Source organism: Zalophus californianus, chromosome 6 (genome assembly GCF_009762305.2).
Source record: "Zalophus californianus isolate mZalCal1 chromosome 6, mZalCal1.pri.v2, whole genome shotgun sequence".
Taxonomy (NCBI): domain Eukaryota; kingdom Metazoa; phylum Chordata; class Mammalia; order Carnivora; family Otariidae; genus Zalophus; species Zalophus californianus.
This window is the reverse complement of record NC_045600.1, coordinates 35275014-35302489: the sequence shown is the minus strand read 5'-3', so window position 1 is coordinate 35302489 and position 27476 is coordinate 35275014. Positions and strand designations below refer to the sequence as shown.

At 44.8% G+C, this 27476-nt stretch overlaps 1 protein-coding gene across 2 annotated transcripts in view; it reads left to right on the top strand.

The window, feature by feature from the left end:
* LOC113908809 (protein farnesyltransferase subunit beta) overlaps positions 1-27476 on the top strand; it is a 61498-nt gene that overhangs the window by 15206 nt on the left and 18816 nt on the right. For both annotated transcript variants that reach the window (XM_027569277.1, XM_027569276.1), the window contains exons 3-7: positions 8586-8658; positions 10773-10864; positions 19122-19268; positions 19369-19452; positions 24159-24245. In XM_027569277.1, coding sequence (XP_027425078.1) covers positions 8586-8658; positions 10773-10864; positions 19122-19268; positions 19369-19452; positions 24159-24245 — 483 coding nt within the window. The remainder of the gene's footprint in view (positions 1-8585; positions 8659-10772; positions 10865-19121; positions 19269-19368; positions 19453-24158; positions 24246-27476) is intronic.

Sequence of the window (27476 nt, the reverse complement as noted above, 5' to 3'; positions counted from 1 at the left end):
TTCTAGGATAGAAGAATAAACCTGAAAATTTATCAAAGTTTTAAATTATTATCACAATTTCAATATTTAACATTTTAAAAGTCAAATCTTAAAAGTCTGACGTAATGGAGGAACAAACCTTCATTTTTAGCTAAAGTGAATATTCAGATACTAGCAATAAATCTAAATAACATAGTGTGTTTGTTTTTGAGGTTATGATACTGATCAGTGTGATAGTATCACACACACGCCCAGGACCACTGACCGCGCATAGGTCCAGGGATGCCAGGAATGATGCTGAGGGAGGCATTTGCCTCTTGAACCTTCCAGTGCCACAGCCAAATACCAGATTTAGCTGAAACTCATGGCTGAAGCTGAATGTCAGTACCTTCTACAATTATTCCCCATTCCAGAAATGATTTCCTCTCTCTCTAAGACCGTGAAACCTGCATCCTTTCCTGGAGTAAGGTAGTCCCTCCCAAAGGACCTGTTTGACCGTGATTTTAACAGTTTTGTCAGTAGCCTGCTTTCCCATGAAAGCTAATTTTCCCTTCCCTGTGGTTATTCCACACACTTAGGAATTTACCCTTTTCCATTTATTACATTAGCTTTAGTAAGAAATCTGAGATGCAAAAACTAAACTCACTCACTCCCTCTCTCTCTCTCTCACTCTCACATACTCCCATGTCATTTTCCTCTTGGGAAGCAGAGTGATCAAGGCTAACCCAGGTCCTGCCCCTCCTGGACTCAGTCTCATGGGGGAGGTAGCCATTAGACAAACAAATGCAAATACATAGTTACCAATGGGATGGGTGTCAAGGAAGGGAATGGGGTGCTCTGAGAGAATAATAGGGAGGATGTAATTTAGGTTGGGAAGTTAGGAAATATGTCTCAGTCTGTTCTGGCCGCTACAACAAATTACCATCGACTGGGTGGTTTAAATAGGAAACATTTATTTCTCACAGTTTTGGAGGCTGGGAAGTCCAAGATCAAGGCACCAGCAGATACGGTGTTTGATGAGGGCCCACTCCCTGGTTCCTAAATGGCCATCTTCCCACTGTGTCTTCACATGGTAGAAGCATCGAGGGAGTTCTCTGGAGCCTCTTTTATAAGGTCACTAGTCCCTTCGTGACCTAATCACCTCCCAAAGTCCCCACTTCCTAATACCATCACACTGGGGATTAGGATCTCAACATGAATTTTGAAGGGACATGAGCATTCAGTCTCTAGCAGAAGGCCTCTCGGAGAAAGTGGCTCTCAGGCTGAAACCTAGGGGGTGAGTAGGAGTTGGTCACAGTGTTCCAGACAGAGGGAACAGCATGAGCTCAAGTCTTGAGACTGAAAAGAACAGACCACAAAGAAGGCAGTGTGACTGGAGTTTAGCGAGGGCATGAGATGAGGTTGGAGAGAAGTAGGTAGAGGCACATCACAAAGGGTCTTGAAACCCAAAGGGATTCAAGTCACAGTAAGAAATTACATTGTATTTATAATTTACATTGCTGCCTAGTACATATATATATATTTTTAAGATTTTATTTATTTATTTGACAGAGAGACACAGCGAGAGAGGGAACACAAGCAGGGGGAGTGGGAGAGGGAGAAGCAGGCCTCTTGCCGAGCAGGGAGCCCGATGCGGGGCTCGATCCCAGGACCCTGGGATCATGACCTGAGCCGAAGGCAGACACTTAACGACTGAGCCACCCAGGCGCCCCTAGTACACATATATTTCAAAGTTCCTTTTCAGATAGTGGAGGTGGACTCCCAGTATCCTTAACATATTTACTTACTTGATCCTTTCTCTTATGACTCCCCATCTTCCATCCCCCTCTGCACAGCCACATAGATGTCCTCTCATCCACTCGAGCACTGATACCCTGCACTCCCCGCCCCACCGCCCCACTCCTGCACAGAGCCCATGTTGTTCTGCTTCACCTAATGGCATGGCTGTAGGGCTGCATTGTTCAGCAAAGAAAGGGAAAGAGCTCTAGCATTTCTATTTTAACTCCTTACACAGAAAAGATTTTTGGACAGAGGTGCATTGAGAATAAAGGAATAGTAAGGGTATTAGTTTGTTAGGGTTGCTGTAATGAAATACCACAGGTTAGGTGGCTGAAACCACAGAAATTTATTTCCTCCCAATCTTGGAGGCTGGAAGTCCAAGATCCAGGTGCTTGCAGGGTTGGTTTCTCCTGCGGTCTCTCTCCTTGGCTTGTAGATGGCGTCCTCCTCATTGTGTCCTCACATGGCCTTTCCTGTGTATGCTCCTCCCTGGTGTCTCTTCCTCTTCTTATAAGGTCACCAGACCTTGTTTAACCTTAAATAACTCTTTAAAGACTCTGTCTCCAAATACAGTCACACTGGGGGATTAGAGATTGAACGTATGAATTTGGGGGGACACGGTTCAGTCCATATCAATAAGGCTCTTAGTGCAGTTTCTGCTGACCAAAAGAAACTGGATATTTGTCCCTTCAATTTAAAAGAATCATAAACCTCAGAGGAGAAGTTAAAATTCAGTCAGCATTGTGGTCCTTGAAGCTCTACATAAACAAAGAGACCTTTTGCGAGATTTTAGAATAACCTAATGCTAATATGCATATATATATATATATATATAGAGAGAGAGAGAGAGAGAGAGAGAGAGTGTGTGTGTGTGTGTGTGTGTGTGTGTGTGTGTGTGTGTGTTTGATTAAGTGGGCAAAAATGAAAGCTAATAGTTTCCCTTGTGGAAATGCTGTCTGTGTAGAATTTCTGTTTTCTTGCCTATGGCTGGTCTTCAGATGAAACTAGCTAGAGGAACTTATTAGTTCCCTCCCGGCAGGGCTGCTAGGGCCTGGCTGTGAGTGAGGTTCATCCAGGAGGGCGCTATGGGGGAGCCTGCCCATAGGGCCCAAGCCAGAGCTGCAGCAAAGGTGACTGAGGCCCCCTTCAGTTAGGGGTTTGTTTCTGGACAGGTGAGGTGCCAGGTATCCTGAGGCAAGATCTCTTACCCACCTCGAGGCAGAAAAGCATTTGCCCCTGAGGTCAGTCACTTTGCAGTGACTGAAAAGCCCCTTGCCTGTCAAGTGAGAGGACTGTGGAGAAGACAAGGAAAAGGGTTTCTTCTCCAGGTTTCTTGTTTCTGTTTTCCCAGTAAGAGGCAAGGTTTGCTTAGGTGTGTAATTGGGGTCTCGCAGAATTCTCAGTCCCATAGGGGAGGGCAGCCTGTGGCGGGCGGGTCTCCTCAGCATGGAGGGTGTGAGCACGTGCGTGAGAGCTGGAGGAGCAGACCTCTGAGCTAGTCCAGTCACCCCTCCCCATGCCCTCTCCAAGTGAACCTGAACTCCCCTGGAGGTTTGTCATTCATTTAAATCGAAGGAACATATATCCAGGGAGAACAGTCTCGTTAGGTTGGTCAGAAACTGGCCTGACTTTGTGTTCCTTTTTTCTTCCTTCTGTTCATTTGACGAATAGATGTCAAGAGCCTGCTCTGTGTGGGGCACAGATGTGGAAGCCAGGCAGGAGCTCTCCTCAGAGTGGCAAGGTAGTGGACTAGGGAGGCAGACTGGCCAGGCGGTTGCAACAAGTGCACCCCCCTTCTCACCTGGTCCCTTTCCCTAGCATTGTACTAAGGATCACAAATTCTTATTTACAGGACCCCTTAACCACTGTCTTGCCTCATATTTCCAAATGAGGTGGCTAGTGTTCTCTTCTGTTTCTCCCTTCTCTGCTCTGTGGCTTAGCCTCTCAAGGTATTTGGTGTATTCAAATTCCTTTGATTGTTTCTTCGATAGGAAAGAATTGACCTATAGAAAACCGCACTGTGAATGGGTCCTTTCAGAGTTAGAAGTCAGGCGATCTGCCTCCAGATTCTGTACTTGCCCTCACCTGGCTTGGGTTTCTCAGCCTGCCCTCACTGACGGTCTCGTGGACACCCCTGGTTCTCCTCGTCTGCACTCCCATCTTGGCCGCCCCCAGCTTCTCAGCCTGCGCCCCCATGGTTCACCAGCTATTTGTCACCAGTTCCCGGTTCTCATTCAGGTCGCTCCCGCCTCCGCCCTTCTGCTCTTCCTCTCCTCCCAGTCCTTAACATGGCATCCCTATCCCTGCTTCTGCTGAAGGATCCCAGCAAGATTTCCGAGGAGAAAAGCCATGTGACGTTGCCCGCTGAGTGGCTACACCAGAAGTTATACTACAAGCTTTATCTGGGCCTTCACTACTGCTCTGTGCTCCCCTTCCTCATCTCTTGTAGATTCTCTAACACACTCGCCCCCGTGACCCGTCTTGCCCCCTACCTCCTGAGAAACTCCAGGCTGTCCCATGTGAGCTTCCTTCTTCCCCACTTCCAAGTCCTATGTTTGTCTAACTTCACACTTTCTCCCACTGGTTCCATCTCTGAGAATGGAGCATCCATCCTTATTGCCAGACTCATCTCTCCTACTGAACTCTCCACCCCAGCCCCCTTCTTCCCTCTTCTTTAGGGACCGTTCTTGGTGGATTTTCTCTGGGCACTTGTATTTTCAGCGTCTTTGCTCTCAGGCAGTTTTTACCTGTCCTCTGCCTTCCCCCCGGTGCCCCCTCAGGCTGCCGGTCTGTTGTCTTTCTTCCCTCACACACATCACAGACACGCTTGGGTTGTGGGTTTGGTCTCCTGCCACTAGTCTTATCCCCGCCCCAACCTAGTCAGCGTGCTGCAGCTCCTGGGATCTGGAAAATGCAGATCTGACCATGTCTTTCCCATGCCTAAAATACTTCAGCGGCTGCCTCAAAAATTTTTTTTTACTTGCCTTTTTTTTTTTTTTTTTGGTAACAGCTTTGAGATACAATTCAGATATCATACAATTCACCCATTTAAAGTGTACAATTTAGTGATTTTTAGTATATGGACAGAGTTATGCAACCACCACCACAGTTAATTTTAGAGCATTTTCATCACGTCACAGAGAAACCCTGTCCCCTTTAGGCATCACCCTCCCATTCCTCCATTCCTACCCAGCCCCTGGCACCCACTTCAGCTACTTCCTGTCTCTGTGGATTTGCCTCTTCTGGACATTTCATGTAAGTGGAATCATACAACATGTGGTCTTTCTGTGACAGCTTCTTTTACTTAGTATAGACTTTGCAAGGGTCATCTGATGTTGATAGCACAGTGACTACTGATGCATTTAGAAGTCCCGCGTGATCTGGTACCTCTCTGCCTCTCCAGGCTGACTTCTCACGGCTCACTACCTTGTACTTCTGCTCTGGCTGAACTAAACCTACACAAATGTGCCGCGTCGTTCCCTTCCTGAAACACCCACCCCATCCCCTCCTTTTTGGCTGGCTAACTCGTGTCCTTCTGGTTTCCTTCATTCCTTGACGCAATGCTATGTCCTCTGGGAAGTTTGTTCTGATCCTGCGTGCCTTGCCGTGTGCTCCCAGAGCCACCACGCTTCTCTCTCGGCTGAGGCTGTCGCTGCCATGGACTTGTCTGTGTCCGCCTCTGGGCCGCAGCTCTAGGGAGCGGAGTCAGCATCCACCCCACTGCGGGACACTCAGCCTGCACACAGGGGGCGCTCAGAGTCCCAGCCCTTGGACCTCCTTGAAAGAGACATCGAGTCTGGCCGTCTCTTCTTTATGCTCTGGAGTCTGCTCACGGCTCCCTGAACTCTCTCGAAGGTCACCAGCCACTTTGTCATTTGTTCTCTTTTTCCTCAGTCTTGCTACAGCATTTGCGATGGTTAAATACCTCCGTGGAGTTCTCTCCGGCTGTTTTGCCTGTGACACGGTATTGCCTTTGTCCTTCTCCCACTTACGTGACATTCTTTAATTCTCTCCTTTGGTTCCTTGTCCTCTAAGCCCGGAAGGATGGGTCTTCCCCCAGCCCAGCATTCAAGCTCTTCTCTCTGCTTTGTCCTCTACTCTTGCAGCTTCATCTGTCACCTTCATCTGTGCAGATAAATGACTCCTAGTCCGTCTGTGTCGCTTGGGGCCCTCTCCTGAGTCTTAACATGTGTTTCCAGAGGTGCGACTGACATCATCACCTCAGTATACTTCCTGTGCCATACAGCCCACCTGCCCATGGGTCACCGTGCTAATTTGAGCCCTAAGTACTCGAAGTACTTCTGCCCTGGTTGACTGTGAGCACCGCCTTCCCCGTCTTCCCACCTCCCCTCTCTCCACACTTAGTGTTTTCCCTTGGCCCAGTTTGTAAACACATATTGAATACCTACTGCTGCCAGATAATCTTTCTAAAGCGCAATTTGGGTCACCTTTTTTCTCAGCTCAAAACCTTCAGAATTTCACCTTCCACCCGTCAGAATGGCTAGAACCAGAAAGACAAGAAATAACAAGTGTTGGTGAGGATTTGGGAGTAAAGGACCCCTCATGCACTGTTGGTGGGCACGCAGACTGTCGTAGCTGCTGTGGAAACGGTGTGGAGGTGCCTCAAAACATTACAGATAGAATCACCATATGATTCAGTAATTCCACTACTGGGTATTTCCCCGGAGAAAACAAAAACACTAATTTGAAAGGACACATGCACCCCTGTGTTTATTGCAGCATTACTTATAATAGCCAATATATGGAAGCATATGGTAGATGAATGGATAAAGATGTGTTGTAGATATATACAGTGGAATATACCTAGCCATAAAAAAGAATGAGATCTTGCCATTTGCAACAACATTGATGGACCTAGAGAGTATTATGCTAAGTGAAATAAGTCAGACAGAGAAAGACAAATACTATATGATTTCAGGTACATGTGGAATCTAAAACACAAATGAACAGACAAAAAGCAGAAACAGACCCATAAATACACAGAATAAACTGGTGGTTGCAGAGGGAAAGGATGGAGGGAAGGCAAAATGGGTGAAGGGAAGTGGGAGATTCAGGCTTCTAGTTCTGGAATGAATAAGTCTCAGCAAAAGGAATATTGTTAATGGTATTGTAATTGCATCATATGGTGATAGGTGGTAGCTACACTTGAGTGAGCATAGCTTAATGCATAAACTTGTTGAATGACTAGGTTGAAACTAATGTTAACATTGTGTGTCAACTCTACTTCAATAAAACAACAACAACAACACAGCTTAAGTGGAAAAAAACCCGAGAAACTTCAGGGTCTACCTTTGCCTACTAAATTGAGTAGGAAATCCTCAGGTGGCATTCCAGACTCCTATAAAAGGGCTTACGTTGCCTTTTTGACCACTCTTCTTTCATTCCTAATGAATGAAAGGCCAGATCCCCACCTCTTTTGCACACTTAATACTTGCACTGCACAATACCGTGGCCATGTGTCTCCTGTAGCTATTTAAACTGAAATTAATACAAATTAAATACAATTTGAAATTTAGTTCCTCGGTCACACTAGCACATTTCACATGCTCAGTAACCACTCATGGCTGGTGTCTGCCTACTGGACAGCACAGATCCATTTCCATCATCGAGGAAAGTTCTTTTGGACAGCGCTGGTCTGAACCTTTTTGTTTTTGTTCCTTCTGGCTACCGTCTCCTCCCTACTCACCATCTCTACCTGTGAACATTTTCTCCCTCTACCAGGGCCACCCACCTCGTATCCCCCTCTCCCGCACAGCCTTTCCTGATCATTCCTTTCTTCATGAGATCCCCCCACTCCTTCCCTTTAGAGTCTGGGTAGTATTTTATCTGTGTTTCCTTTATGAAACCTACCCATTTGTTTTTCACATTGTAGCCACTTGTGTCTTTAACTCATTTCCAGTACTGAACTGGGAGACTCTTTGAGGTAAAGACTACATGAATGATCTTACTCTGAGCATAATACAGAGGGAGTTCAATAAATCGTTTTTGAACTGATCACCTAGAAAAGAGAATGGTTCTCTTTTAATTTGTGGAATTAGTTAAGCACGGGGACTGTCTGGCCACTCTTTTTGCCTTCCTCCCACAATCACACAGGCCTCTGCTGTGAGACCCAGCAAGAAGTGCAGCCCCTGTCCTTGGCCTTGCCCGTGCAGGTGGCCATGGGCGGCACATTCCATCTTACAGCCAAATTACAGACATGAGTGCCAAGGAGACCAACTGGCTGCAGCATACAAATAAGATCCTGCGGCCAGGGCAGTAGGTCAGCACGTAGGAGGTGGAATTTCAGGGAGGGAGTCACAGACACACAACTGAGGAGCAGGCAGGGTACAAACGACCCACCTCGGAGAAGTAACCCTAGAAGAAATGACTGGAATGACAGAGGCTCACCAAGTCAGGGAAGTGGTGAGGCTCAGATTGGAATTAAACTCACAGGATGGGGAGCCACAAGGTGTCTGTTCACAGTTAGACCCTGGAGGAGCTTTCTGGATGGTTTGTCATCGCCTGGCTGTGTGTGTTCATTGTGGCTTTTTGCTTAGCCCAAAGTCACCTACTACGAAGGAGAGGAACTCACCCAAAGCATTGGCCAGCACATTTTTCAGACACTTTAGGGACAGTCAGGTGCTGGCCTTTTCTGTCTGGTTTAGCTGCCCTTGGGAGCTAAAGAAGATGCTGGTTATCTACTTGTTGACCATGGAAGGGGGGGGGGTGTCCTGAAGCTGAGAGTGTGTGCACGTGCACACGTGTGTTCTCTAGTGGGGCTGAAGCAGAAGCATAAGACTGGGTTTTCAAGCTCTTTGTCTCTCCAGGCTGATTTTGCAGAGGGAGAAGCACTTCCATTATCTGAAAAGAGGGCTTCGACAGCTGACAGACGCCTATGAGGTAAGCGTGCTGCCAGGAGCTCAGTCGGATGGTCAGCCAGATGGTCCTTTTTTCTGTTAGAATGTGAAACACTCAGGGGCCAGACCTGCTGCAGAGTCACTCTTTGATCCCTGTGGCTGCGGCAGGAGCCAGGTACGCAGGAGCCAGCGCTCCCACTCTTGAAAGGGCAGAACCAGCTCGCTAGTCGTGTCCTCCCCTGGGACACCCTACATGGGGTGGGGCTTTCTTGTACCTTAGATTGTGGTGAGGCGTTCGCGTGCTTTCTCCTGGCCACTGCTTGTCACCTGGCTAAAAGGCAGTTCCTGTCCATCCCTAATCCTTTGCCCTGTAAGCGGATCTAACTCCTATGCCGGCCAAAGGATCAGTGTATAAATCCCAGTGAGGACTTCCACAGTTGAACACTGTAAAAATGCCCACATTTAGAGTGCATTTTAAATCACATTCCTCAGAGCCCTGGGCTTCCACAGAGGGGCCTCAGGGAGGGCAGTGGTGGTGGAGGAGGGGGTACGGTGTTGGGAAGGTGGCAGGCCGGGGATGCATGTGAACAGGAGGGCTCCAATCTTCCTGCCTCACCTTATACACAGCAGCCCTGCTTTTAATTTGCTTTTTATTTGGGGGTCTACATTTGATTATTTACAGCAGGGATTGGCCAGCTGAAACGCCTGTAGACCCAAGCAGGTAGCGTAAATAAGAGAAGTGGGCAGGTGGGAGGGAGACGGAGGCACACCCGAGGCCCTGTGCTTTCCCTCTGTTCCAGCAGACCCAGGCTGGCCAGATCTCTCTCTCGCTCGCTTTTTTCAAATTAAGCCAGAAATCCAGGTTCCTGTGTGACTCTCCCAATGCCTACACGTTGCAACTAATTCTAATTTAAAAAACAAAACACTACAGGGAACAGGTAGAACATGCCTACGGGCTAGACTTGGCTTTGGGGTCAAAATTTTCAACCGTTGACGGGGGTCCTCACTGATTAGGCTGCAGTGAGCCCCGATATGGTTAATACTGTACCAGCTAACAGTTGAATGGAGTGCTGCAGCTTGCTATGCCCTCTCTCCCCTACTTATCTCACCTACTACTTGACGGAGGTCAGTCGCAGGATTAAGTCATCTCGGAAGCGCATGGCGGGATCCACATGCACAGCTCCCCAGGTGGTGGCCTAGCGGCAGCTCGGGACGGTCAGCACATTCATGAAGAGGGCAGCTTGGGCCAATGGAAGGAGCGCTGGAGTGCGAGTCCAGAAACCTGGCTTCTTGTCTCGGCTCTGACATTTGATGGTCTTTGTCGTCTGGAAAAAGTTAATCTCCCTGGATCTCATTTATATACTTTTACTCTGGAAAACGGGAGCAGGACGACTACCTGCCTGCCTGCCTTGGATGCTCTATCCATGTTTATGGGTTGAATTGGGATCCCAAGCACCTCATGCGTCACCTTGGGAAGCCTTTCCCAGCCCCTGAGGCAGAATTAGGCTCTTCATGTGCTCTGTCTGGACTCTGCTCCTGCCCATTGTAGCGCATATTGTTATTCGGGTTCATGCATGCGTGTGTTATGTGCCATCTTGTTCCAGAAAGCCGTAAGGTGACTCGTGTTTAACTGCACCTGTCTAGAGCCTTCTTCCTCTACAGATAAACACACACATTCTATATCCCAGGCATCTCAAGAGTAAGAACTAAATTGTATTCATTATTGTGCCCCCCGTATCTAATACAATGCTTGGCACACACAAGAAGGTACCAAATATTTGTTGAATCGGTGGATGAGTTAATCCAGGAAATCGCTGTCTGAGAGCCTAGATCTCCTTGGGTCTACACTGAGAAAGCAGCATCACTTAGCTTCCTGGCGTGTGGGTACCCCTCTGCTGAGCCTTCCTGAGGCGCCTATCAGGGGAGGACCTAGTGGGCTCAAGGTGAACTTCTTTGTCCCATTGTCCTTTCTGCACATATGGTCACTTCAGCTGCTGACTGGGGCCACAAAGCAAAGCGTCCTTCATTCACTTACTGTTCATAGGGTGCCCTCCTCCCCCTTTCCAGGCATCTGGGGTGAGCCAGATGTCGCCTTGTCAGCAGCATCTTGGGATGATTCTGAATAAGGGGTGTGTTCTCTCCCTGTGCCTTTCGCAGTGTTTGGATGCCAGCCGCCCGTGGCTCTGCTACTGGATCCTCCACAGCTTGGAACTGCTAGATGAACCCGTCCCCCAGATGGTGGCCGCAGAGTGAGTCCAGCTTCAGGGAATCTGGGCTGTTCTTTGAAATTCCATTTTGAGTCGGGGGTTCTTTTTGTTTTGTTTCTGTTATATTGATTTTGAATGAAAAACACATCAGGCTACAAAGATACCCTTGCCCTCCCCTTGACCCCAGTAACTTCCTGAAACTCCTCCACTTTAGAAGCCTATTGTGAGCTCGTGGGTAGAACAAGACTTTGAACTCCCAAGAGAAGGATTCTGGTTTCTTCTATGGCCTTTTCTTTTGGCTCTTGCTCTGGTCTTTGAGAAAATTCTTCATCATCAATTCTGAGAGACATGATTTTGCCAGAAAGTACAGTATGAATTTGAATAGCTTCTGTGGGGAAGCATGTGCCAACCCAATGAACAAAAACGCCTTTTCCTTCCCTAAACACCTCCATAGACCTCCCTCCCCACCAATGCCTGGGGGACAGTGTAGCTCTTGATGGTATTAGATGTGTTACACTCTTGGTGTGCAGATACTTTGACCCACAATTTTCTTAAACTTCTGATTTATGAGTAGAAATCTAAGCAAATGAGATTCTCCCCGGACTGCTGGTACAGATGGTGTTCTGGGGATGACTGTGGCACCTCATCCTTAGAAGCTCATCACAATTTATATTTTAAAGCAGAACCTTACCCCCTTATCCTCACTTCAGTCTTAGGGATACCTGGGGTAGGGAAGGGCAGCCAGGGACAGATCCGATGACCCAGTTCTCACGGAGACGGAGAGAGAGAGCACATTCCCTTGGAAACATCTGGAGTTCATCTGCTCCCCTGGTCCTCCTGAGGGAGAGGAGTCCGGGAGGGAACGCCCGTGAGCCGGGGTCATCTTCCCGAAGCACACAGCGCCGGCCCCATGAGGATGCTGGAGGCTGGCCTGGGCCCCACCCCGGTCCCAGTGCCCCTGCCTGGGTCACACTGTCAGGTCAGAAGAACAGAACCACACATTGTCTCATTCATTCTGTCTTAACAATAACCTCTCATTCTTGCCTTCCTGGGCAGGGTGTCTTGTGATGACTGTGGATGGGGAAGATAATAAAGAATTAGGCAGTTAACCCTTGTGATGTGTACGTTGCTTTCTGAGGGAGAGGAAAAATATGCATTGTCCTTATTACAACGCTGCTGCAAGCCTAATTGCTTCTAGCTCTGGAAGTAGAATTGGACCCAGTTTCTGCAATAACAGGAATTTAATTGTCAAAGGCCCATGTGTTTTTGAAATACCAGTTGGGGGTTGTGGAGTGTTTGGGAAATTTCTCCCCCACAGATACACTATCAGGATGTACAGCAGGGGAATGGGAGAGGTACACATGAGAGAAGAAAACAAGAAATGGAGGATTTGGGGGCGGGGAGGAGCAGGTGTGCCCTAGGAGGACGTAGTTCCTGAAGAGGAAGACCGCAGGTCAGACTTGGGTCGGCTTCGGTCTGGGGTTTGTTCTAGGTTGTAGACTTGGTGTGGTATAGGTAAGGCTTTGCTGAGGAAAGGAGTGTCGGAGTGGCTTCCATGGCAACGTCAGACAGGAAGAGAGGACCCCCTTTAAAGGGCTTTTCGCAGTGAACACCTGGACCCGACCCCACTATCCACAGGAGGGATGTGTTAAAGTGTGTTTGCAGCTGAAGTAAAACATGGTGCAGTGCATACGGTGAAATACTGCGCAGCCATTTAAAAATTGCAGTTAACAGATGTTAACTAGATTTGCTGTGATCATTTTGCAATATATACAAATACCGAATGACTGTGTCGTACACCTGAAACTAATAAAATGCTATGTATCAATTATACTTAAATAAAAATGGATACATAGGAAGTGCATATTTGTTTGTAAAAATGCATACGGACTCCCTGCCCAGCGGAGAGCCTGCTTCTCCCTCTCCCTCTGCCGCTCCCCCTGCTCATGCTCCCGCCTCAAATAAATAAATAAAATCTTTAAAAATGCATACATTTATGTAGAAAGGTGTTCATGATTTAAGTGAAGAAAGGTAGTTAAAAAAATTCAACTTCTGTAGATTAAAAATATAGCCAGTTACATGCATAGAGAAAACCGGAAGATATGCCCACCTGGTAGTAGTTTTCTCTGGATGGTGGGGTATTTGCATGTTTTAAAATGTTATTTATTTTATTGTTTTGTATTTAAAAGAATGCTTTAGAACTAAAAAGCTAGTTGTTCTAATTTCAAGAACCACGTGATAGTGAATGAGAATTTCTGCTTCCCAGCTGCCTTAAAATCTTTACTTGTGGTTCTTCTGAGCATTGATTTAACAGACTTTTAAAGAATTACTTAGACTTTCCAATAATGAATTTTGTTTTGTGCCTAGCAAACAGTTAATTCTAGGTGCAGGTAATATCTGTTATCAACGAGCTTAGTAGCTTTGACAAATAAGGAAATAAATTATTTTTGGTAAGATACAGAGAAATCTTAATGACTTCTGTAAAAATGTGGGATTTTTTAAAAAGACAATCTGATATAGGATATTGCCTTTTTGTTTATTTTGCACAAAGAAAATGTGGTCATGTTTCTGTTCACTTCTTCATTAAGGTGCAGAATTTAGGTCTGGAGTATTATTATTTTCCTGCCCCTTTCTTTTCCCACTCCGCCACCTAGTTGCAGGTGACACACACACACACACACACACACACACACACACACGCATACACGCACACACGCACACACACGTTTCTCTTTCCTATTTTGTTCAGTGTTGTGCTTCTATTTGTTTAGGGAACAGTATGGCAGGCTGAGTTCCCTCTAGTGGACAAAATCACTTTTTCAGCTGCTGTGACTGCCTACTGAAGCCAGCAAGGCCAGGTTTTTACTGCTAGTCTCAGACCTTTCAAGAATAGTATATTCATAGGTAGGAATTTAGCTTGCTACTCTTGAGAGACCGTATCCACAAATTTGCGCGTGTTTACCCGAAATAAGTTAATATCTTGGAACTGGACTAAGTACATTTGTTGATGATCTAAGCCCGGAAGGAAGCATCCTTCAATGACAGTCCCATGTTTTGTTATTGAAAACTACTTGAACGTAGCACACAAAGTAAAGTGAAGTCTTAGGGGGACCACTGCACTGTTAAAGTTAGGTTTTTAGCTTCTGTAAGATCTAAAAATGGTCTTTCACTTAATTGTTTTAGGACTTCTTTGCTTACCAAGTTTTTCAAAGTATTAAATTTCAATTTTCGTGTGTCAGTGTTTTACTATTTCCCTTTCAAAAGGTTATTAGTAGCTGATCCCCTGGGTAGCTCTTTAAATACTTTTCCTTTTAATTTTTAAATATAATTTGTCTGTTTCCTTGCCTTTCTATGAAGATACCTCATCTTGTCCTTTGTGTCCTAGGCATTTTTTGGCCAGGCACCGCTGGGTAGTGGGTAGAAGTTGGGGTGCTGCCAGATACCCTCCATAGGACAGTTCTCACAACGAACAGCTACGCAGTCCAAATGTCAGTAGTGCCAAGGTGGAGAAGCCCTGCTTTAAAATGACCAACTTCAGCTTTGACCATAGTTCCAGAACAGCAGCATCCAGCGGATGGCTGCGCTTGGTGAAGTCAAACAACGTGTCAGACTCTCCAGGCAGCACTGGCCTCCTGGGGTTGGTTGCAGAGCCCACCTGCCTTTCACCCGTTCGCTGCCAGACTCCGCTCGGGGAGGACTTTCTCTCCCTGGCGCTAAGCTCAAGTTGTTTTATGGTATGAAATTGGAAAGACTTCGTCCTAGAGGAAGCCCAGTGTCCACACATCCGTCTTGTATTGGCCTCCCCTCCCAAGCCATCCTGCTCAAGGATGACTGTTGCTATTTCTAAAGCTTTATCTTTGTAACTTCTAGGCCGTCAGTCTGTCCACAGTAACCTGTTCTGGTGCTGAAGGTTTTCTTAAATCTGACCTAAATTCTGCTGCTGTGGTTCAGCTTCCGTGTTCATTTCTTTACCAGAAAGTTTGTACAGTTACTCTTTGCGTGCTTGAGGTATTTTTCTGGGTAGCTTCCTCACTGTGCTTGCCTATAATATTAAGCCTTTTAATATTTTTAATATTTAGCCAATTTTACAACTCTAACCTAAACTTCCTTTGAGTTAGAAAATGGAGGCTTGAGCCAGATACCGTTGTGACCAGCACTGTGTTTATTTTATTTAGTTAGTTAGTTAATTTTATTGTATTAAATAATTAATTTATTTTTGAAGATTTTATTGATTTATTTGAGAGAGAGAGGAGTGAGAGGGGAAGAGCACAAGCGGCGTGGAGGGGCAGGGGGTAAGAGAGAAGCAGGCTCCCTACTGAGCAGGGAGCCCAAAGCGGGGCTCAATCCCAGGACCCGGGGATCATGACCTGAGCCGAAGGCAGACGCTTAACTGACTGAGCCACCCAGGCGCCCCCAGCACTGCATTTATGATGCTCTTAACAAGTGTTCTCATTTTTGTTCACAGCTCACGGGCTCTACCCTCTGGTTCTTTTTCTCCTATATTCCCAGTCCTTTCCCATCATATATTTATATGCTTTACTCATCCCCCACTCCTGCCATCCCTAAGTGTATTATCTGTTACTTGTCTGTGTTTTATTTGTTCTATTCTTATGTGCTTCTGATTTCTTTAATATTCTGGACTTTTAATTCTCACCTTGGAGGTGTTTCTCTGCTCCTTTGGAATTACTAGTTTGTTCACTGTACATGCTTTAGAGTACTTCATCCAAGTTGGTGACAGAGATGCCCAGAATCAGCCACTTTAGGTCAGTCCTCAACCATCACCTCAAAGTCCAAGTAAATCCCTTATGAGGCTGACGGTAAATCATTAATACTCTTGCTTTGAACTTGATCTTCTTACAGGTCTCACATACTTTTTAATAGTTGAATGAGAGAGCGTTGATGTTCGATAGAACTTTCCACAATAATGGAAATGTTCTCTATTTTGTGAGAGCCACTGGGGACATGTAGCATTGAACAGTTGCAGTGTGACTTCTGTGACTGAGGAGCTAAAGTTTACATTAATGTAATTAATTTAGTTTAAAATTTAAATAGCCTCATGTGGCTAGTCACTACCTATCGGACAGCACAGATCTTTCTCATTGCTCCCCAAAATGTGGTTCCCCAGACCAGTGGCATTACCATCACCTGGAGTTTGCTGAAAGGGCAGATTCAAGCCCATCTAGCTCTTCCGAATCAGAGTTGCATTTTTAACAAGATTCTGAGGTGATTTCCATGTGCACTCAAGTTTGAGAGGCACCGATACTTGGCTGTATATTGGAGCCACATGGGAATTTTAAAAAATATGGCCACTTGGGTCCCAGCCTCAGTGATTCTGGTTTCATTGATATTAGATGTGGCCTGGGTGTTGGGTTTTTAAAAAAACATCCCTTAAGTGATTGCTCAGCTAAGACTTGTGATTCTCAAACTTTGTGTGTGTTCACATCATCTGGGAATTTGGTAAAAATATGGAGGCCCAGGCTTATTTCTTGCATCTCTGTTGTCTCTACTCGCTCTCCGGTGATTGTGATACACACATTTTGGGTTTGAAAATCCCTAATCGTAAAGATAGTCCCCCACTTTGTTGGCAGCTGTCACGTCAGCTAGAATGAAACGCCTTGCTGACTTGAAAGCAAACAGGTCTCCTCGCCCTTTCAGTCATATGACTAAACGAATGATGCACGAGAACTTGTTCTTCACAAAGTCTGGCACTCTTGGTATTTGCACCATGTTTCCTGCTTGTGATTTTTTTTTTAACTAGTTGGTAAATTTCTGGTCTTTAAGATAAGTTTTTCCTCCCCCTTTTTATAGATAGAAGTCTCAATTCACATTTTGCTTTTCAGAATTGCTAAGAACTCTGCTAATGACGGCTCATAGCTTCATGATCAGTTTGCCAGTTCCTTAAGGTGTGAGTTGGAAAGCCTTTGGAGCAGAATGTTCTGTAAAATGGAAGCGTCTGAGAGTCCAGAAAAGCCCAGCCCTGCTCCCCAGCATAGCCCCATGGCCAGTCAGATGCTGCATGTCAGCTGAGGGAGGTTGGCATGGAGGGATGATTTAAAGGTGTCTGGTACATTCAGATCCCGGCTCTCCAGACATGAGGCTACAGGGTCAGGGGTGTTGTATTTGGCACGATTCTATCTTGGGAGTTGGGAAAGAGAATGGATAGCTAGGTGGCTCTTTTTCTTTTCATTTTTTTTTTTTTTTTAATGTGCTGTTAAGTTCTGTATCAACTAAAACTTTTGTTTTTGTGATACAGAAAAATGCCAGTGCGGCCAGCCTTTGTCAGGACATGAATTTATTAGCTATTTGTTTCCAGGACATAGGCTATGAATTGATGAAGGTTTGGAAAATATGTTAGGAACAAACTCATTTTCTCAGTGAAAATTAATTGCTATTACAAATATGACACAGTACCGTCTTCCTTCTCTGCTGATCAACTTCCACTTCAATCCTCGTGTTTCCTGCAGTAAAATCAGAGGTGCAGATTGAAGGGAGTGTGTGTGTGTGTTTTTGTTTTTTTTTTTAACCTGTGAAGACTTCAGAACTCCAGTAGCGAGTCAGCAGTGTTTTCTATTGCTATCCCTGCGAGATAATGGAAGGTCTGAAATCAAAAGCCATCAGATATTATGTGGAAAAGCAATAATAAGCTTGTGCCCTAGGGGAGATGAGCTAGACTCTATGTGGTTTCTCTGTCAGCGGTAGATAAGAAAGAATGAGATCAAAGAGTCCAGGGGAAGAAGGCTGCCTGAGCACCAGGGCAGAGATTTGCAGCTTGTTCTCTTAAACGGAGGCTTGTCCGAATTGGAAGCCTGTGATCCCGGTTGAGTTGTGGGGAAAGAGCTCAATAACCAGGACTTTCCTGGGGCACCCCTTCCTGGTGAACTTCAGAGGACCTTGGATAAATAGGGGCTCCCTTGGTTTGACCTCAGACAAGAATGTAACTTCTGGGCAACCTGATGCCATGCTTGGAGGTTTCCCTCAGTGGGGGACCTGGAGCCTCTGTGGATTAGTGTGAAAAATTCTCCAAAAGCCTACAGGCTGCGATGCATTTTTGTGATGTGAGTTAGCAGTGCTGACGTTTGCCACAACTGAGGTGAGCGTGATAGAAGTCCACTTCTCTTTTGTTCTCCTAACCATGGAGGCAGACTTCATTAGAAGCTTCTTTTTTTTTTTTTTAAATTAACATATAATGTATTATTTGTTTCAGGGGTACAGGTCTGTGGTTCATCAGTCTTACACAATTCACAGTGCTCACCATAGCACATACCCTCCCTAATGTCCATCACCCAGCCACCTATCCGTCACCCCCCTGCACTCCAGCAACCCTCAGTTTGTTTCCTGAGATTAAGTCTCTTGTGGTTTGTCTCCTTCTCTGGTTTCGTCTTGTTTCATTTTTCCCTCCCTTCCCCTATGATCCTCTGCCTGTTTCTCAAATTCCACATATCAGTGAGATCATATGATAATTGTCTTTCTCTGATTGACTTATTTCACTTAGCATAATACCCTCTAGTTCCATCCACATCACTGCAAAATGGCAAGATTTCATTTTTTTGATGGCTGCATAATATTCCATTGTATATATATACACCACATCTTCTTTATCCATTCATGTGTTGACGGACAGCCAGGCTCTTTCCACAGTTTGGCTATTGTGGACATTGCTGCTATAAACATTGGGGTGCACGTGCCCCTTCGGATCCCTACATTTGTATCTTTGGGGTAAATACCCAGTAGTGCAATTGTAGAAGCTTCTTTCTTGGTGGTAGTAGGAATAAAAGTCAGAAACCCCTGGGGCTTAGGTGACAACAGGAGTAAGAAGACATCTCTTTAAATATCCTGGGTAGGCCTAGGTGGTGGCTCCAGACCAGAGTGGTTAGCATGGGCAGAGGTTGGACACCATCACAACTTAGACAAAACTCAATTTAGGGACCTCAGAGGCAAGGAGAAGGGGCTGGGTCCACAGATCTAGCATGGCAAGCTGAGGGGAAAATATGGGAAAGATTCTGTCAAGAGGCATGAGGCTTACTCCCAATTCTATGAAAAGCTGTTGGTCTCTGCCCGGATTTCTCCTTGCTTCACAGCTAGGTGGGTCCTTAAATGCAAAACTCAGAAAGAAGGGCATTCAAAATAGCAGGGTAGAGATGCCCTTTTCAGAGGTTATATTCAATATATGTTCAGTAGTTGGGAGGAGAGGTTTTTTTTTTTTTTTCTCTTTTGAGGGAAAGTCATGGACTCTGGTGAAATTTGATGTTTTGAAATGAATGCTCTCTGACTTTGGTTTTCCCTTTGGCTGTGTACCTAGCGTGTGTCAGTTCCTGGAGCTGTGTCAAAGTCCAGAAGGTGGCTTTGGAGGGGGTCCTGGCCAGTACCCACATCTTGCACCCACGTATGCAGCAGTCAATGCGCTCTGCATCATTGGTACTGAGGAGGCCTATGACGTCATTAACAGGTACAGCCAAAGCATCAGTACAGGACACCCAGAGGGCCCCCGCCTGCTGACACTGCACTGACCATTGCTGTCTCCTGCCTCCCACCTGTTTGTTCCTTAGAGAGAAGCTTCTTCAGTATTTGTACTCACTGAAGCAACCCGATGGCTCTTTTCTCATGCATGTTGGAGGTGAGGTGGATGTGAGGTGAGTAGGGTTTTTCTCAGGCTGCCCCATTAGTAGATTCTGGAGTTTATCTGCCATTGGAGATGCCAAACCCAAGGAACAACACGGAAAATCTGTTGCTTTGTCTCACAGAATGACACATAGAATGACATGTCAGGGACACAGTTCATAATCATGGCAAACATGAGACAGATGTCCTCAGGTGTCACTGTCCCTTGACTTCTTTGTAAATGTCAAAATATAAGACAGGAACAAAATCAAATGCTTTTAAGAATCAAAAACTTATTTGGTTGGTAGAAAATGACATACCATAACATACAATAACTGTATAGTGTAATATAATCTTTCATCTCTCTGGGATAGGAAGGGAGAAGGAAGCCCAGTAGGGACCTAGTAAATATTTTCTGAATGAATTTGGTGAAATCATGAGAATGTCTATCACCTGTATGAGAGTTGCTTTAGGAGGTACAAAAACCCTTGGGGGCCAGTAGAGTGCAGGGAAATAGAATTTCAATAACTGATTAGAACCGGTTGGCTCAAAATTATTATTTCACTCTAGAATGATCTAACGTACCTAGCAAGTAGCTCACTCATCTGGCAGGAGATTACTGAAGCATATGGGGAATTCACTGACTAAGTCATTTCTCAAAGGTTGTGGATCATTGAAATTTTATACCAAATTCTGATTATTTAGTCAGAGAAATATGTTTTTTCGAGCTTTCTATAGCAAAGCCATCTATTACCTTGTTTGTAAATGTGTTTAGCTTCTACACAAGTTGGTTAATTTTCTGGCTTAACTATTGGTTTGAAAGTAAAGGGGGAGAAAAAAATCATGTAACGTGTCTATTCAAACCAAAAATCTGTTCTCCACTGGAAAAATGGTTTCTTAACAACACTTCCAACACCAAACGTGTGTTTTTTTTTCCTCATGTTAAACAATTCTGACACCAACTAACCAGATTTAGCTCAGATTTCACAGGTTAAGGGCTCAGTCCCACAAGATCACCCCCACTTCAGATGCTTCCCCATGTTACCCACACTTCTGTCTGACTTGGCTACAAATCAGAGGTTCCCATGACCCCTCTTCAGGTTCAACAATTTGCGAGGAGGGCTCACAGAACTCAGGGAAACAATTTACTTACTGGTTGATTACAAAGGATATTATAAAGGATATAAATGGCCAGCCAGATGAAGAGGTATATAGGGCAAGGTCTGGAAAGGTCCAGAGGGCAGGAACTTCTGTCCCCATGAAGTTGGGGTATGACACCCTCCGGGCAGTCACCTGGATGCATTCACCAACCCGGAAGCTCCCCAAATCCCGTCATTTAGGGTTTTTATGGAAATTATCTTGTGTAGGCATGATTGATGAAATCGTTGGCCATTGGTGATTAACTTGATCTGCAGCCCCTCTCCTCAGGGGAGTGGGGCTGAAAGTTCCAACCCTCTAACCATGTGGTCAGTTCCTTTGGCAAGCAACCCGCCCTCCAGGAGTCACCTCATTAGCATAATGCGGGTGTGCTTCACCAGGGCTTGTTCTGAATAACTAGAGACTCTCCTGTCACCCCTGTCACACAGGAAATTCCAAGGGTTTTAGGAGCGCTGTACCAGGAATCTGGGAGAAGACCAAATATATATTTTTATTATATCATACTACCCCAGTATCTGGTGTTAAAACATAAAATGAGGCATATTTAAAAAAATGTAAGCATTTGAGCAAAAATCTATTCAAACTGGCAGCATCTAACCCAGGAGATAGAAAGGTGCTCCAAGGAGCTACACAAAATAGAAACTTTTATAGGCAGAAGGGACCAAGAACAAGGAAGTTATACTAGGCAAACAGGTGGGTTATTGCGAGGTTACTTTCCTTTAGGGGACAGCGGGGTTCTATCAGGCAGATGACCTAACCAGTGCTGATCAGGTGCTTCCTGATTAACTGGTTTAAGACTTCATTTCTGGAGAGCTGAAACTATTACTAAGTTTCAGTTTGGTGAGGTGGGGCTTAGCATAAGTGACTCCATTTGGGGCCTGTTGTTTTGTGTTTAACCCTGTAAATGCCAACAAAGCCAATATAACTAATGAAGAAAAGCAGTATTGTGTTCACTCTTCTTAAGGAAAAAGTTAAAAGTTTTTCCCCCCCTCACAGACACTAGATTTTCATTTCTCTTCTACAGATAGTCCAACTGAATATGCACAACCTCAAAATTTAGCTTTTTAAAACTTCTGACATTATGAGGCAAAGGCAGGTTGCTTTGGCATTGTATCACATACCTTTTTCAGATGTGATTATTCTCTAGCTTATTAGTTCCAGCATGAGTTTTTTCTGTGTTCTTATTTATATCTGCTAGACAAATGCTAGTAAACTTCTCCAGTAAAATCGATCTGTACCACCCAAGAGCCCTGCAGCCACATCGCACCTGTACTCACCTGTATCTCACCTATAAGCTCCTCTGGTAATGTGCTTCCTTTCAGCCATGCTTCTGATTTGCATAGGATCACAACGCCTCCTTGCTTTGCCTGGTTTCTAGTATCCCAGTTCCATCATTTCTTGCTTGGTATTTAATTGTCCTTTGCCGGAAAGTGTCAGCCAGGACTCCAGAGTGCTTATTGAGTGGGTTTGACCAGGAGAGAAGCAGCAGTGACAGGTGGGGTGTGTGTCTGGGGGAGTGCATTTGGGCATCTGGAGGCTAGCAGGTCTCATTCTGGGTTAGACAGAGTGGCCTCTTGATCTTTCCTGTGTGTCACGATTCCTGATAGTTTCTGGGATGAGCTTGTTCAGGGGTTTATGGCACAGGTGATCAGACCGCAGTGAACTCCTAGCAAGTGCCATCCTTTCTCAGTTCTCAAGAAAGGAGGTTGTTTATTACTGACCTCCTAATCTAGGTTATAGAATCTGGAGCATTCTGTGAGGGTAGGGGGGAGACAGAGACCCAGCATTTGCAGAAATTGAGGTGACAGGGCATAGAGTGTGTTCAGGAAAGCAGTTTTGTGTTGCTAAAGTATAGAGGGCCTCGTGGGCAGTAGAAGTGAAGCTGGAAGGACGGGCTGGGACCAGACTGAGGGGTCCTGAAATCTTAAGAAGTGGGAGTTTAAGAGCAATGGGAAGCCACTGACCAGTTTTAAGTAGGGAATGATGTGATTTGATCTGCATTTTATTAGAACTTCTCCTAGTTGCAGTGAATAGATTGTGGTGTTTTAGTCAAAGTCCTCTGACTTCAGGGCCGGAGGGAGGAAGACCAGGCAGGAGCTTGATCCAGGTAATGGTGACTTGGATTTGGGGGACAGCAGAGAGGATGGAGAGTAGTGAACAAATCTGAGAGATGTGATGAGCAAATAGTAGGAGAGAGGAAGAAACTGCACAAAAAAGATGTGTTTTGTGTCCCCCCCCCGCCCCCCCCCGCCCCGTGAGATCTAGGACTAGTGGCTTCTGGCCTCACCTCTCAGTTCTTCCGTTTGTGAGAGGCAAACTACATGGTTGGCCGCCTCCCTACCTCAGAAATTACGTTAAGGTTCAAGAGCAAATACTGGGGAACCCCTCTGAGAGGCTCAAAATCTGAAAGAAATGAGATCAAACCTCTGAGGTTAGCTTATGGTCAGTGATAATGTTTGGCACGCAAGACTCTTGCATGCTTCTGATGCCTGCTGGAATAACTCAGCATCTGCCGTTCCGTGTCCAGTGTGAGCAGGCTGATAAAAAGGCTGCTGGAGCATAACAACGCTCGCAGCTTCTGTGGAGATTTCTTTGGAATACCTCGTAAGTTTGGCTTTGTAATTATGTCCATATTGAACGACGTGGAAACTAGGCCCTCCTCTTTCCTCCCTTTTATATTCCTTAGGAGCCCTTAGAAAAGGGATCTGTAAGCAGAATTAGAACAAACAGTTTTTGTCTTCATCGTAAAATGGAGCTGAGATGCTGGATATTTGAAAAGGGTGTAGAAGGAAAGAAAACACAGTTTGTAGGTATATTCTGTAATAGAGGGAGAAGCTGAAATAAAATGTGTCCTGAGAAGAATTAGGGCTGGCAGGATGGAATGGCAAGAATTGTACCAAATCAAGTAGGATAAGGTTAAAAAAAAAAAAAAAAGTTCTCTTTCTTTTTCATTTAAAAGTGTATGTGTGTGTGTGTGTGTACACGTACTGGTGGGGTGCTGGAAATCAAAGCTCTTTTCTCCCTATAAAGGCCTAAGGAAAGTGTCTAAGTGGACTCATTGATTCCTGTTCCTCTCTTCTGGACTAAGCAGCCATTAGGGTCTAGTGCTCTGCTTTGGAGTGTTTGTTGCAGAAAAAAATATATAGTTGACCTTTAATGTGTCCATGCTATAAACAGAAATCCTGGATCTGAAACATTACTGACATCGAATGAATGAGCATATCAGAAATAGCCAAATGACACTGCAGAAGTTTGGGAACCATGATAGGTCTTTGAAAGAAGAGCTAAATTCACTTTGGACATGAATTGATGTGGCTGTTATTTCTTCTGATGTAGATTTGACCATGTGGAGGTAGGGAGACTAGAATGTCATGTTCTTTCACTGAAGTCACGCTGTGAGCAACTCTATCCAAACAGAATGTCAAAGCTCTCAGTCGGAGACCCAGGAGCACTGACCAAGTGCCAAGAAGGGATTACAGCTTACCAGGCAGAGAGAGAGCAGTCTGCCCGAGTTCAGTAAACCTTATTTCAGCCCTTCCTTAAAGTTTAACACTACCCACCTCTGTTTCTGTCCTTCCAGAAGTGCATACTGTGCCGCCTCCGTAGCTTCTCTGACCAACATCATCACTCCAGACCTCTTTGAGGGCACTGCCGAATGGATAGCAAGGTGAGAGCTGCCAGGATTTGTCCTGGCCTCTTAGAAAGCAGGTGGTCAAGATTCTGAAAATAAAGAAAATGAAGAAGGAGTGGAAGGGAATATAAAAATTACAAGAGAAGATGGATTGGGGTTGTAGCATTGTGCATTTCAAAAATACTTCAAAAGATTTCTTTTTTTTTCCAAACTTTCTTCAGCGTTGTATTGTGTAGATTGGCAAGGATCAAAACCTTCCTCCAACAGTACTTGTTGGTATCTAAATGGATTTAACCAGTTTGGAGAGCAACTTGGTAATACCTTGAAGATGCCCTTGCTAATGACCCAGTAACCCCACACCTACAGAAGCTCACACACCTGCATGGAAGAGACAAACATACGACTTGTTTGTAATGGCAAAAACCCAGAAACAGGTTAAATGTTCATAAGCACAAGATGGAGAAGCAAGTTGTGGTATAGTCACATTGTAGTATAAAATAGCAGTTAAAATGAACGAACCAGAGCTGTATGTATCAAGATGGATAAATCTCAAAAACAACACTGAGTTAAAATAAAGGGTGTTAAAACATGCAGATTAGCACATTTACTTAAAATTTGAAAACATGCACAACAATTCTATATTGTTTATGGAAAGAATCACATGTGGTGATATAAAAACATGCATGGAAAGAACAAGCACCAAATTCAGGATAGTGGTAACTTCTCGGGGAGAGCAGAGAAAATGAAATCAGGAGATGTCTATCCATCTCCATAGGAGACTTCAGCTGTATCTGTAATGGTTCATTTCTTTAAAATAAAAGAAAGACCCGAAGTGTTTATGACTCAATTAAAGCTAGGTGTTAACGTACATGTACGTTCTGTATATTATTTGCTATACTTTCCTAGATGCTTCAAGTATCTTGTGACTTAAAAAAACAAAAAGGAAAGGTATAGTAGATACCTTTGTACTATTACGGAATGATATCTGAGCTTTATTATTTTGTTTTTTACATTTTTATTCTTACCAAAGTAGTACCTATTACTATGAAAATATAATTTACAGGTAAATCAGATGGTAAACTATGATCATATTTACTTTCCTATATAATTTTTATTTCCCTGGAATTAATCATCACCTCTTTTTTAAAATGTATACATCATGAATTTATTCCCAAATTTTCTGCCAGAGCTATAAAATCACTTTCAAAACAGTCAAACACTTTAGGTAATGTATCAGTTCTCGTGTGTGTGTGTATTTTGGGTTTTCCTTCCTGGAGCCCCCTGCCCTCCTGCTTCAGTCTGGACAGATTGCTCTCAGCTTGCTGCACTGCAGGCATCCAGAAGCTTCCTTTCAGCCTGAAATTCACTTCACTTCTCTCCTTTGTTGAAGCCTCTGCCCTCCTTTTTCTTGGCTTACTTACATGTTTTAATGAAGCACACACTCCAGTAGATCCCAAAAGAGAGCACTTAGGAGGTGAATTTTTAAGATTGTGCATTATAGTTATTCTAGTCTCACATTTGATTGAGATTTTATTTGGTTAGAGATTTCTAAATTGGAAACTGTATAAACTGTATTCCTTTGGCATTTTTTAGCATTCCTCCATTATCTTTTGGCTTCCAGTGTCATTGTGGAAAAGGCTAACAATAATAATAACCAACATTTACTGAAGACCTGGCATGTAATTCTCACTGGTAAGGTAGCTATAGTTTAGAGATTGAGAGTATAGGTTTTTGAGCTAACCTGCTTGGGTTTGGATCTTTATTATACTTTCTGTGTCTCAGTTAAGAATTCCCATCTTTTTATTCATTACAAGTGTATTTTTTTTCAATCTTCCTGAGGTAAATATATAGTTATAAAATCTGCTTTAAAATTCTTGTGTGGTAATTTCAACATCTGGGTATCTTGGAGTTGGCATGTCACATTTTCCTGATTCTGCATATGTCAAGTAATTTTTGGTTGTATCTTAGACATGGTGGTGTTATATTGTAGAGACTGGATTCTGTTAGATTGCTCTAAAGAGTGTTGATGGCTTGGTTTTAGCAGCAACTCAGTTAGACCCAAAGTGTGGATTGTCGCACGTGCACTGGGCATCGGTTCAGCAATTTGATCAGTTCTTGGGTCACAGGCTGCTTTCAGTTTGCCCAGTGCATGTGTGCTCCGGAGTCAGGTAGAAACGTCAGTGACGTTTAAACACGGAATTTGGAGTTTTCCTTCTCTGGCTCTCCTCTTTTTGGTATTCCTCCCCCATTTCTGTCAGCCTGGTTCTTCTTACCAGAAAAATGGTGGGCTGTCTATTTGTTTCGGCTGCCCTCCACTGACCCGGCGGACCTGGTGCTTCCACTGCTGGCTGACCGCGGCCATCCTCAGGGCTAGCTGGGAAGAAAAGAATAGGGTGGGGGAGGGAGGAGCCTGCCTGCCTGCTGTTGTCTGCTCCAAACGTTAAATCCCCACCAGAAACTGCCTGCCTCTTTTCAGTCTACTGAGACCTCGGGAAAAGTTGTTTCTGTGTGTTTTGTCCAGAGTGCGTAGCTAGTATTTGCAGGAGGTTTGGTTTGTTAGGCACTTACTAGACACGGAACTCTGACTACCTGGGTTTGAATCCCAGTTTTGTCACTTTTAGTAGCTTTGGACAAGTTATTTCTCTTCTCCATGCCATAGTTTCCTTGGATGTCAAATGGTGGGATATTGAATTTGATGTTAAGCTGAAATGCAAGGAATTTTTTTTAAAGATTTTATTTATTTATTTGAGAAAGAGAGATTGAGAGAGAGAGAGAGAATGAGAAGGGGAGGGTCAGAGGGAGAAGCAGACTCCCCGCTGAGCGGGGAGCCCGATGCGGGACTCGATCCCGGGACTCCAGGATCATGACCTGAGTCGAAAGCAGTTGCTTAACCAACTAAGCCACCCAGGCACCCTGAAATGCAAGGAATTTAAGTGGCCAAAACCTGTTATGGTAACCACTGCCTCCCAGTGCCATTGTATTCCCAATGCATTGTGTGTGTGTGTTTAAGATTTTATTTATTTGACGGGGAGAGACAGAGCGTGCACAAGCAGGGGGAGCGACAGGCAGAGGGAGAGGGAGAAGCAGGCTCCCCATTGAGCAGGGAGCCTGATGCGGGGCTCGATCCCAGGACCGTGGGATCATGACCTGAGCCGAAGGCAGACGCTTATGTTTTGTTTCTCTTTTTCTCTGTCCCACCTTATCCCCCTCCCTAGAAGTTTTTTGGAATCTTTATTCTTGCTGTTTAGAAACTTCATGCTGATGAAC